At 36.4% G+C, this 13,150-nt stretch overlaps 2 protein-coding genes across 12 annotated transcripts in view; one reads left to right on the top strand and one right to left on the bottom strand.

The window, feature by feature from the left end:
- Positions 1 to 753, top strand: part of OFD1 (OFD1 centriole and centriolar satellite protein) — a 33,206-nt gene extending 32,453 nt beyond the window's left edge. For both annotated transcript variants that reach the window (XM_026714202.2, XM_026714203.2), the window contains exon 23: positions 10 to 753. In XM_026714202.2, the coding sequence (XP_026569987.2) occupies positions 10 to 61 (52 nt within the window). In that variant the 3' untranslated portion in view covers positions 62 to 753. The remainder of the gene's footprint in view (positions 1 to 9) is intronic.
- Positions 754 to 1,774: 1,021 nt separating this feature from the next.
- The window catches only part of GPM6B (glycoprotein M6B), a 109,832-nt gene continuing 98,456 nt past the window's right edge, over positions 1,775 to 13,150 (bottom strand). For 5 of the 10 annotated variants that reach the window (XM_087938322.1, XM_087938320.1, XM_087938321.1 and 2 more), the window contains 5 exons: positions 12,974 to 13,130; positions 9,205 to 9,373; positions 6,548 to 6,621; positions 5,523 to 5,588; positions 1,775 to 4,801 (listed from right to left, as the gene is read on the bottom strand). In XM_087938322.1, coding sequence (XP_087794448.1) covers positions 4,721 to 4,801; positions 5,523 to 5,588; positions 6,548 to 6,621; positions 9,205 to 9,373; positions 12,974 to 13,130 — 547 coding nt within the window. In that variant the 3' untranslated portion in view covers positions 1,775 to 4,720. The remainder of the gene's footprint in view (positions 4,802 to 5,522; positions 5,589 to 6,547; positions 6,622 to 9,204; positions 9,374 to 12,973; positions 13,131 to 13,150) is intronic. The other 5 variants (XM_087938317.1, XM_026714206.2, XM_087938318.1 and 2 more) reach the window with 1 other exon arrangement.

Genomic DNA, 13,150 nt, shown 5'->3' with positions numbered 1-13,150 from the left:
TTTCCTTAGTGTCAGTGCTGCAGACCTTCCCCAGGAAGGACCTGATGACAATTTTTGGTGAAGATGAGGTACTGGTAACCGGAAAAAAAATATGATTGATATGGAAAACAATCCTTAGGCAGTAAGGAGAATATTTTTGCATAACCATAAATATTTGTCTGTAAAATAATGAATGAAAAAATAATATATTGGTATATATTCTTGTTAGTAATATTGTTGTATTACAGGCGTTGAGTGAACAGTTATGGTACTTTGTACTTTGTATTATTTACAAATTGTTGCTATTGTGAACAAACTGTTTAAACTGTTCTACCATGTAAAGTGGACTGAAGAAGTTTTCTTAAATCGATTTACCTTTTTTAAAAATATTTTTAAAAAGTATATTTTTAAATATTTTTACAATCATTATAGAAAATTAAACTGTTTATAGAAAATTTCTCAGTTTTAATGTATCTGAATTTTACTGTTCTATAATATTGCAGATTTCACAAATAGTGAGTTATAGCTCTCTGTAGCCAAAACGTCATTAACATTAACAAATTAAATCTGCACGTTTGAAGGGTTTTTTTTAATTTCTTGAATATTAACTACTTCGAACTAAGTTTTAGAAACAGCCATATTTTATATCCTCTCACTTCATATCCTGTACAAATGCTTTTAAAATAGGGGAATAACAATTATACACTTACTATACAATTAAACTTGTATTTGTGATTATGATCTTTTACTATTAAAGTAAAACAATAAAAAATATTCATTGTGATTTTTCTTCAAGCTATTCAGGGAAACTTTGGAAATGATTAACATAAAATAATGTAGAATCCTTGGTGCTTTCTAAGCTTGGTTGTTTTCTTGCAGAACTAAGGAGAAATTTTCTAGAACTAAGAAGAAATTTCCTGACAGATCAATTAATCAGTGGAACAATTTGCCTCCAGAAGTTGTGAATGCTCCAACACTGGAAGTTTTTAAAAAGATGTTGGATAACCATTTGTCTGAAGTGGTGTAGGGCAGGGGCGTCAAGGCCTGGGGGCTACATCTAGCCCACAGGGTGCTTAGATCTGGCCCATGGGGCTACCCTGGAAACAGCAAAGGATTGGCCCACGGTGTCTCTGGCAGCAAAAACGCAGCCCTTCCAAGCTCCGTTTTTGCCTGGGATGGCCTCCTATAACCCTCTGCCAGTGAAAACAGAGCTCGGGAGGGCTGCCGAAAAAGGACTTCGGGAGCCCATTATCACTGGCAGAGTACTCGGGCCGCCACAAGCGCCTCTCACACAAGTGACGTCAAGCTGGCCACACCCACCCTGGTCTCCTGAGGTCAAACACAGCCCTGATGCAGCCCTCAATGAAATCGAGTTTGACATCTCTGGTCTAAGGGGTTGGACTAGAAGGCCTCCAAGGTCCCTTCCAACTTTCTAGTGTAGTCTAGTCTATTATTCAGGAAGTGATTGTGAATTTAGGGAACAATAGTAGCATGTTAATGATATACAGCTTTACATCTCCATCATAGACCAAACTGGAAATGTAGAAGTAGGTCTTGTCCCAATGTCTGGAGCTGATGGGGCAAAATAGGCTGAAGTTGAATCTATGTAAATTGTTGCAATATACAAATAAAGTGAAACAAGAAGAATAAAAATAGGTATAACCACATGGAGAGACTCGTCTTTCTATTTATATGGACTCTCCATGCAACCTTATAATTGTGTGCTAACCCAATACCAGAAGGAATGCACAGTCACAATTACTTTATACTTAAAATAAGGATACACAACTACTGGTTTTATTATCTACAAATATTTATTTGTAACACTTGGATATAACTACAGGAAGCCCTTGGCACTGATATAAAATATTGATTCACGGTTAGGTTACAAAAAAATTATACATAGCAAAATTGAATACTTTTTACATAAAAAAATTAGACTACTTAAACAAAACTCCCAGTAATAGCTACAAAGTATTAGAAAATAATTAGGCTTTAAGACATTGTCTGTTACCTTTATGCAACCACTGGACTAGAAGAACACCTGCATTGCTGTAGAAATTTGTTTCCTTCATGCAACAGGTAAAAACAAACACGAAGCTATTATTTCTTACTTGCTTTATATAGATTTTTCTTCTTTAAAAAAAGTCAGCTTTAGACAAGTTAAATGCAAGGTAATACCTGATTTCATTTTCCATCCAATGTTTTTTGTTCAATCTTTTACTTTCAACACATTTCTTTATATTCTAAAAGAGCATTCATATTCAGTACACATTCAAAACAGGGATGCATGACAATTGTTCACTGATTTGAAATTCACTGATGCATTTTATTTTTCTTCAAATGTTTGTGTTTTTTTTTAAAAATAGCACACAAAAAACCATCATCACTAATAAGCTAGCAGTGAAATTTCTGAAAATGCTAGAAGGCAGATATTAAGGGAGACAGTTTGAAATTGCACCCTCTGTTTTTGAATATCACAATTTTTCATAAGAGAAAACTATTGCAGCTTATTGGATTGAGCACCAAAATTGAGGTGAGCGTTGATCTGTAATCTGAATGGCTAAAAGGTTTTTAAGTTCTACAAAGTTTTCATCTGTTCAACCTGAAACAATTGAGTGACTGACCAGAGGGTAATATCTTCTGCTTTATTAAAATTGAGACAGGATAATGATCTCCAGCTGCTGTGTGCTATAAATGCTCAGAGACATTTATAGAAAATAAACATTAAGGCAAAGCTGACATTTATTTTCAGAGAAGGGAATCATCCTGATTACAGGGTCTGGGTCTATTTTATTAAACAATTAAAAGTTCCCACCTTACTCTGATAAGTGCAGCAGAACAGGAGAGGCTCATTGCAGCTTTGTTGAAAAGGGAGTGTACAAAACAAATCAAAACCACGTTTGGCATTTAATGTGCAAGGTCCAGTTTTAATTTGGATTGGAATTGAATGTTGACATATAATGTTCTGAAACCATATCAAATAAGCATAATTACAAGTATTCAGAATAAAGGAAATATCTAGTTAAATCCTAGAATCTGGGTTACTTACACCTGTGCAATTATATACAGCCTTTTCAAATCTAGACATTACAGAGCTGGATAATACCAACTCTGGTACCCTGCTTAGAAACAACAACAATAATAATGTTATGATTGCCAAGAGAAATCCATGAAGGTATTTTAGTTGGAAAAGTTTTTTTTTACAGTGGCCTGGAATGTGATGCCCTCCCTCCACCCCCAGTTCCAAATTCAGAGCTAAAAGGAATGAAGGATATTCTCTTTATCCTATGGATATGGCCCAGGAGCGCTTGGACAATATATCTGCTCGATGATTTGTCAGAGCTACAAAATTCTTCTGAAAAAATGCTCTGGCAAGCGTTTATGTGTAAGAATTGAGTTGCTCTTTGGATCGAGACTGGATATCCTGAAGCTCCTGCTCTTCTTTAGCTTTGATATCCTGGTAAGCCTGCATTTTGCTTGCATCCTTTAAGTAGGCCCAGTTAGAAGATAGTATCATGAGGAAGTGGATCTGGAAGAGAAGGGTGAGCATGATGGCTAGTGAGTATGTCAAGAGGCAAAGCTGGCAGCTAGTAAGATTAATACCAAGTTATTCTAAAATATATATTAAAAATAGGCAAGAAAGTTTATTTCTAAAGGTATATAGAATGCTGCATGCTGAACAAAGAAGCAGCTGGCAAAAAGTTAGGAAGGAAAAGGAAGAAAAACAATTAATGAGAAAGAGCAGAAACAGAAAAGCTGTGAGAACATTGTCTAGGTTTACATGCTGAAGCCTCCCAAGCAACTCAAATTTGTGATGGTTCTTTCCATTCTCATCTCCTGCCACCTGAAGGAAAGGAAACTCTACAGTCGACCACTTGGTTATGTTCCATTGTATTTCTTGAAGTAAATAGAACTAGTTGCTGAGTTAAAAGCATGTATGTGGTACTGCATAGTCAATAGTTTCACTATGGGAATTATCAGGTAAGAGGAGTTATCAGAAATGGAAAGTTTGCTTTTTCCATAGGTTAAAAAAATCCACAAAAAGCAACATAAATAAGACATTTTACAGATAAAGAACTGTGTAGGCTTTATGTCTGACTGGAAAATGAATGGATATGTTTGAATGAAATACTAAACGAATGAAATACTAAACTAATGAACAGGTATTCTGATGTTTAATTGTGTCAAAGCAATTGAGCAAGAAAAGACTTCTTCATGGGAGTTACAACTTTGAAGCAGAGTCTAGTTTTATTTTATATTGCTAAGAGATAGTTGAATGGGATTTGAGAACAGAACTTTGTCAACTATCTAGTATGTCTATGATATTGGGTGTTATCAAGCAAGCTCATATATTGTGTGTTATCTACTGTATAGCATATTTTCATATTAGTGAACAGTAGTGATAGAATAACTTACTGTATTACAGAGCTTAATTGATCCAAACATTGTTTCACAAATAATCATTAGGAAAAAAATAGCCTGATATTAAATGAAAGCCCCTCTTCCTTTAAAAGGATGATTTACAACATCATTTTAAGATTGTATTCTCATACGATAGAAAATAGCCAGGCCTCATTCACACTGTTATTCATATACAAGAAATAATTTGTATTAATCTAAAATGCTTAAAGATGCTTACTGAAGCTATTTACAAATTACTGTAACAAACTTTTAAAATCTAGACTCTTAGTCTAGGGTGTCAGCGGCATTTTAAGCTACATAATGCAGCTTATACAATTTAGAATTTAGTGCAGCAATCTTCCCGACTCTTAAACTTCAAAACAGCAAAGTTATATGTAGTAGCCATCATGTAGATCAGCTGGTGGAAGAGAACAAAATACAGCAGATAAGAGACAATAATTTCTTCAGGGCTTTTTGGCAATTAGATTTGTATTAGATCACAATGAAGACTGTCAGGCAAGGATTTCTATTTTAATCAAACTTAATGACAAAAATATCTGGTAGGTTTCTCTACCCTTCATTCTGGATACACGAAGGGCATTTTGCTGCCAAGGAATAGTCATTGCATTTGGCTAACAAATTAAAAGCTAATCAATGCAAGAACTTGATGAATCTCACTGCTACTTCCCCTACATCTACTATCGATAGTTAAAATAAGTGAATGTGCTTTGCTTCAGTAAAGTTTCTTAAATTGAAAGAAATATAAACATTTTAAAGGAAAGAAGGAAAGATTATTAATTACAACTAATTGCAAAGTTGAGGAATGGTATCCTAATAGATCCATAGATTCATAGATTATTACCAGTGTACTTCTATCAGGAAATGTGTTATTTCGACTATGCAAGGGAATGGAGTTAAATAACAAGGAAAAACCACTTCAGCAAACCCCAACAATAATAATTCTTACTGCGTAGGCAAAGTTTTCTTGGTAACAGTAAATCTTTCCCTGCTGTTTGGAGTATACTGAGAAAACTATAGCCAGTGCCAACCAACACAAAAATTTAGCTTCAGTTTAAATATTTGGTTTCATCCAACCAGGGCTTTTAGTTATTTTAAAAGTGAAATATAATGATACTCACCAGGGCTATAACAGTAGCACCAGCTCCAGCACAGGCCACAATGAACAGGTGATATGACAAGTAGAACTGCAAGGATAAAACAAACGACCATTTCAGATTAGCAATGGCAAATTATCACATCCTAATGCAGTTTTTGGAACCTAACTTGTAATCTCATTCTATGAGCTAGTGTGGGGAAAAATAATATGAAAATATTGATGCTCTTCTTGTATGTGAAATCTCATACTAATTTTTCATTAGGAATACATAATGCTACAATACTGTAAGCCATTCCCAAATTACTTCTGTTTGTCAGATTAGAGATGCTGCATAGGATCTCTAAAAGCATTTAAGCACCAGAAGACCATTTTAACTAAGGTGATATTTGTTACAAACTTTCTACAAAACATTATATTATAATATTACTGTAGCTAAATGAGGCTTCTAATAATATAGAAAGAAATTGCATTAATAAATTTCCCTTCTGTCTCAATCTTTGTATGATCAGTACCTAGCCATTGTAAACAACTAATGAAAAATAGTCAAATTCTTCCAGATGGGAGTAGGTTTTTTTGCATGTTTCTGACAGTCTTAGTTGGCTGTTATGGTCATATTTGATGCTATTACAGGGATATTTGTTTGTTTTTTTGTATCCTGACCATATCATTTTTTACAACTCAAAATGGTGAACATATCCAAACACCTTCCTCTTCCTGTTTCACACTATAATAAAGAAAATCTAGCTAATATCTCTATATTATGCATGTGTTTGTTTTTAAAGTAAAACATACTTAAAGCTGCAGTTGCAGTAGGACTATCTCTATATAGACTGCATTCCTAATGCTCACAACACCGAACCCTCATCTAGTATAAAGAAAACCCTTGTTCTCCAAAGACTAATTTAGCTTAGAAATACCATTATTAGCAGCTATCTCATGAGCTATCTTGTGTTGTTCCTTCTTGATTAATTAATTTTTAAGTAGCGGATTGCTAGGTAATTTTATTAAAATATGGAAGAGAATAATGGAACATTTTGTCTCATTTACCTCAGGTGTGCTGCACATATTAGCTAAGGTCGATCCACATGCCTTACCGGGGATTGCATTCCAAGGGATGATTCCTGAAGTTAAATACCAAGGAAAACATTTTAATGTTAATTAACACAATTTCCCTTCTTGAAATTCAATTTTTCCCCACCTACAGACAAGTTGTGTTATTTTATCATTCACCCACACATTGACCAGTGCAGTCTGGAATTGGCATTATAAGTATGCTTTCACTGAGTTGTGTTCTCCTTGTCAAGATGTGTCCTCAGATTTAGGATTCTCATATGGCAAATAAATGGTTGTTTTAGTCATCAAGGATATTGTCATATGCTGTATTCACGAGGCAAAAACTGCTTTTCAGGATTTACCTTAGAGCAGAGGTGTCAAACTCACGGCATCACATCGTTATCACGTGATGTATTGGGACCTTTGCCCCTTCATTAACCAGGCATGGGCGTGGCCAGCATGCGATGCATCTGACCCATGGGCCGAGAGTTTGACAGCCCCGCCTTACAGTTGGATGTTGCAAGTATTGTCAAAACAATCCCACTCAGATCTAGCTCTTTTTTTTAACTATGTGAGCTGCTTTATAATACCAGAATCTCTGTTTTTATTTTCCACTATCCAACTTTGTAAGTATCCATTTTCTTCTTTGTTTCTATTTAACGAGCATTCATCATGTAACATCAGAACTCTCAGTGTCATAGAAAAGTAAATTTTTATCATCCCAAATATTTGTGCCTTTGTGTCTCCTTTTAGGACAGGGGTGTCAAACACAAGGCCCACAGGCTGGATCTGACCCATGGGGTGCTTAGATCTGGTATGGAAACAGCAAAGGACCAGCCCATGGTGCCTCTGCCAGCAAAAATGAAGCTGGGTGGGGTCTCCAGCAGCCCTCTGCCAGTGAAAATGGGGCACAAGGTGATGTACCTAGCCCCTTTGTGCCCCATTTTCAGCCACAACAACCTCAATGAAATCAAGTTTGATACCCCTGTTTTAGGAGATTCTATTTTTGTGACTCTGAATATAAGCAATAAAGTATGTATCTGAAAATCTCTTAGCAGTCTGTCATAGCCATGAAAGATGGAATAGATACAAACTTGAATTGAAGTCCTGAATGATCATGGCAAGTTTCTTTGCTTGTTTAAAAAGGATTTTATCCAGAGGTTGGGAAACAGTTGTCTATGATTCTCAGCATCCTTCACTACAAGTTGCGTTGGCTCATTCCATAAAATATGGGGAGTCACTGTTCTTATCTTAATCAATTAGTGTCATGCCCCGGTGGAGACTGACTCTGAGGAAGAGGAAGAACAGCCAACAGGGAGTGTGGCTCCAGAGGTGGTGGAGGAGGCTGGGGAAGGGCAGAGGCCGGCTGAGCAGTCAGAGGAGGATCCAGGCCCATCCCCTATCTATCCTAGGTCATGCAGGGAGGAGAGGATCAGGGAAAAGCGAGGTCTACTCAAGAGGAGATTACCATGATCCTCCTCGTGGCTTGCAGCTGGGAGCAAATGTATATAAGTTTGTAACTGTGCAGTCAGAATTGCTGGAGTCAAAGTTTAGTGTTCACTTTGAAAGAGGTTTATCTTTGCTGGCGTTCTTCCCATGGACTCTCCTCGGTTATTTTCCTGGAATTTATGATTAGTTATCTTGGCTTGCTTCAGAACTCTCATCAATGCGGTTTGTTTTGGTTTTCTGTTTGCCTCATTATTTACTTTTGTGACTTTAAACTGTGCCTAATAAAACAGTGAAGTTAAGTTGAAGGCTTTACTGGACTTTAATATATGTTTTGGGTTATTTTGAGAGACCACGGGTCATCACAATTAGTAGGATTTGTAATTTTTTTTGGATGGAAAATGGCTCGCCTTCTATTGTTTAGTCTGAATTATTTTTATAGGTTGTCAAAAAGATAATGGGTTATCTTTTTATGCAGGCCATATTTTATTACTATATCTGTTTTTATGCATGTGATTTTCACCATTGTGCTATTTATAATATTATTATATTCACATGTTATTTTTTTAGAACTCATAGTTCATTTGTAAGTGCAATAGTTAGGTTTTTTTTCCTTACACCCTCTCTTTTTAAAGAATGATAATATCCTCAGCCTCATTCCAAAGATTTGGATCATCATCCAACACTGCAATAGAACATTATCTCACATTTAATACAATATCTAAAGTGTCATGGTAGCAAGCAAATTGAAACTAATTAATATACTGTAGATATATGGTCTATATATATTAAAAATAGAACTTTAATCCTCCGGCTCTTCATTCCATTGGATACCTTTCTGCATACGTTTATAATTGTTTTGTCCACTTTTCATACATGATTTACCACATTACCAAATTTGACAATAACAGAACACTGACTATATCAAGCTCTCCATTGTGTGTATAAAATATCAGCCTTATTGTCAACCTTTTATCGCTGCATTTACTGACCAGTTAATAAGTATGTTCATTTCAAAGTGAGAAAACAGGGTAAAAGGTATCTGTTTACATGCACAGGCCAGTGTAATCTACATTATTTGCAAAAGCAATAATGAAAATCCACATATAGCTGCTTCTCAGTTTATTTTGTAAGGATAAGACAATTCCTCTTGATGGCAGGACAAGTAAAGAGGATAAAACATTTAATTAGATTAAGATAAGTACCATACTGCCGGATATCCACACAGATCTGGTCTGCTGAAGTCATGTTTGCGGAGAGTGATCTGATGACCTCACAAGTTGACCACATGTTGTAGAACATAAAGACTGGCACAGCAGAAAAGCCAAAAACACCCAGCCAGGCCACCCCAAGAACATAAGTGAGGAAAACAAACTGCGAAGAAAACAGACATTTTGCAGTTTATTTATAGTGAATTTGAGTCAGAGGAAACTAGCACATTTTTGATATTCCACATGACTGGACCTATCTTTCTATAAATACTTTCCATATCCAACAAAACCTACTCTGTTTAAAAATATATTACCATCAAAATAGTCTGACTTTCTAAATTGTGCTTAATGAAATCATAATTTCAGCTTGAAAGTCAATAAAATACAGTGAGGAATTAGCTACAAGCAAGTGTTCATTATGAGGAAAAAGTGTTCATTATGCTTACCATTCAATTGATTACTTAAAATCAATTTGCTTTCTCAGAGATGAGGAAAATCTGTCAAACAGAGGAGTGATCCAGAGACTCACTCCAAAGGACTTGTGTCAGGGAAACAGAAGATGGCCAAGCTCTAGCCAAACAAAGGAATTTGAAGTTGAGCATGGGACATGGAGTATGGTTTTTGCAAACTTAGACTGAGTAGCTTCTAAACTAGGGGAATAAACACAGAGTTGTGCCCCCTGTAACAAGCCAAGGACTTTTGCTTTACACAATTTTCTACTCCAGTACTGTAATTATTGCTATGATGAGTATTTTAAGACTGCATTAGAAACTTTTTGAGTTCTAATAGAAAGATGGAGGATTGGAAGTCTATATAAATATAAACAGTATCAATGAGAAATTAGACAGTTTTAAAATACTCACTGAAAAGAATATTAACAGACAGAGGTATGCCCTGGAACTACTCCTATGAATCAGACATTTTATCAAACTATATTTTACAGCTGGCTCAAGTAGTACTCACTATTTGGAATAACATAAACACAGACAGATAGGTCTCCTATAAAAAAAGGCATGCTTTAAGTATACAACTATGATTCCAGCCTTTCAAGTAAATTTAGTAGCTATGAAATAGTACCCAAATTTAAGGGATAGCTGCAGGATTCTACAGTTTAATTCTCCCTCACTTTCACCAATGTTAATTAGGATGAGAAATTATCTGACATAAAACCCTTTCAAATTTACCTCAATTGGTAAAAATCTGATAAACACATCTTTAATGCCCTTTTTTCAATTTGGATTTACTGTCAAGAGCAAAACCCTTAAGTCTGTCTGGTTTGGTGCAGCAACCGAACCAATTTCAACAGATAGTGAAGACTGCAGAAAAAACAATTGCAACCATCTTTCCTTCCACAGAAGACCTGTACATTGCATGAGTCAAATGGAGGGCCGAGAAGATATCTAGAGACTCTTCACATCCTGGACATAAACTATTCCAACTCCTCCCCTCAGGATGGTGCTATAGAGCAGGCGTCCCCAACCACCAGTCCCCGGACCGGTACTGGGCCGTGGAACAATTTCTACCGGGCCGCCGGTTTGCTGGGCACCGCCGTCTTGTTTTGATGAAAAAGTGCTTCCGGTGCTTCCTTTTCTGGGTAGAAAGCGGCGTTTGGGTGCTGAAAGAATCCTCGCGCCTTAGTTTCATCGGGGGGGCGGCTTCGAAGAAAACTAAGGCGCGAGGATTCTTTCAGCACGCATGGCAAGGCGAGACGAGACGAGCGACCATCCCGAAGCCCGAAGCCCATCGACAAAGGTACAAAGGAGGAGTTGAAGGTGGCGGGGAGAAGCGGGGGACGGCTGGCTGGCCGGTCACTCGGCTCACCTTGCCATGTTTGCTGATGCCGGTACCGGGCCGTGGATGATTTTGTGATGCCGGTACCAGGCCGCAGCACAAAAAAGGTTGGGGGCCACTGCTATAGAGCATTATATGTCAAAAAAAAAACTAGGCAAGGTACAATGTTTTTCCCTCGTGCCATCACTCTATTGAACACCTAATTCTCATAGTGCTATCTAATGTCTATGTATATTTACTCATGTAGTGAGTATTATTATTTATTTATTATTTATCCTTATTATCTTCTTTGTTCCCCCTTTATTATTGGTATTATTATGGTAGTGCATTACTGCCAGCTACTTCTGCTGCCTGCCAGCTGCCTGCAATTTGGCAGTTCAAATCTGACCAGGCTCAAGATTGACTCAGCCTTCGATCCTCCTGAGGTGGATAAAATGAGGAGCCAAATTGTTGGGGGCAATATGCTGACTCTGTAAACTGCTTAGAGAGGGCTGGAAAACTCTGTAAAGCAGTATATACATCTAAGTGCTATTGCTATTTTATTGTTTTGCATGTACACTGACTGCTTCTATAATGGAGACAAATTCCTTGTGTGTGTAATCGCACTTGGCCAAATAAATTATTCTATTCAATTCAAGTCTCTAATAGAATACACCTCCATTTATTTAACCATCTATTTATCCAATAAAGAGCCTGATAAGATCACTGATTTACATTTCTACTCCAATAATAACATAGCTCCTCCCTCCGGCAATGTATTAAGTCAGTGTAGTTCATGAGCTAGATGGTCAACAGAGCACTGTCTATTATTGTTGGCCAGTCAACTATGTCCTCTTATAAAGGAGTAAAAGTCCACCATGCTTGCGAAAATTAGAATTAGCCCTACTGAGTTTTATGGAAGTGGAATTAGAATATGGAAAATTAATATTGTATATGGTAACTGCAACAGGATTATTGTATGCAAATGTTGGAAAAGAAATAAAATATCTACAGTAAAAGATTAGATTAAAAAATTGCAAAAATACCAACACTAACCACTGTGGTCATAGAAAAAAAATAACAAAAGACGTTTGTGTCAAACTCACGGCCCGCAGGCCGAATGTGGCATGTGCCCCCCCCCCCCAGTTTAGCGAAGGGAGAAAAAGTCCCAATACATCACATGATGATGCCGTGACAACGCAAGTTTGACACCCCTGAGTATCCTGTCATTATATTTATAATTAAGTTTACTGTTTTCATGAAAAGAACAAAACAGAAAAAAGATACAAAATACAAAACATTACTCCACAAATACATAAATCCAACCTAATTCTTAAGCACACAAGCAATAATTACACAAAATAATGATCTGTCTTTCAACTGCATCAATAGGGAGCCAGCTCACAAGCAGGAAGCAAAATGTCAGTGACCTTCCTATATCTTAGATGCTCATAGCTTAAGTAGCTTCAGTTTTAAAATCTGGTGGAAAAATAAACTGGATCAATAAAAGATCCTGAAGTACACATAAAACTAGCCTGCAAAATTGTAAAGAATAATTATTTCCACATACTTTTCTTAAAAACCTAGGTTAATTCTTTTCTAATTAAACAATACGTAACATTCTTCATTTAAAGGCAAATTTGAGCATTTCGTATTTGTAGGCAGTAAGGAAAGCCTTCCCAACTGTATTTCATATACTTGGAAACACAAGAAGGAACTTACAAGAAAATTAATATGAACAAGGAAGCCCCAGATTGTATCAAATGATATGTGGTAAAATAAATATCTAAATGTAATGATTTCTGTTACTCTTCAGAATGAAGGATGCCCTGGTAAGATCAGTATCTCTGAAAACAGATTTGTGAACAGCCCTTCCATGGTAAGTACAAAATACTATCTGGCAATGGAATTGTTGTGCATTATTGATAAAATTTAATCCGACACTTGAAAGCTTTTACCAGAGGAATAGTGATTTATGCTAAAACATACTTACCATTCCACTGATGCAACGACCACAGATTGTTGTTTTGAATTCACCATGCAGCTCCTTCACAGCACTTGTGGTATAAAAACCTTCTGCTAGCAGAATGATTCCATACAAGAAAAAAAATGACGCAATTCCATAGATCACATATTGCATTAGTTTTATTCTGAAAAGGAAATAAGGCAG

Source organism: Pseudonaja textilis, chromosome 8, assembly GCF_049901715.1.
Source record: "Pseudonaja textilis isolate UNSWEBS1 chromosome 8, rPseTex1.2, whole genome shotgun sequence".
NCBI lineage: Eukaryota > Metazoa > Chordata > Lepidosauria > Squamata > Elapidae > Pseudonaja > Pseudonaja textilis.
Note: the sequence above shows the minus strand (reverse complement) of the source record. Positions and strands in the feature narration are given on the sequence as shown.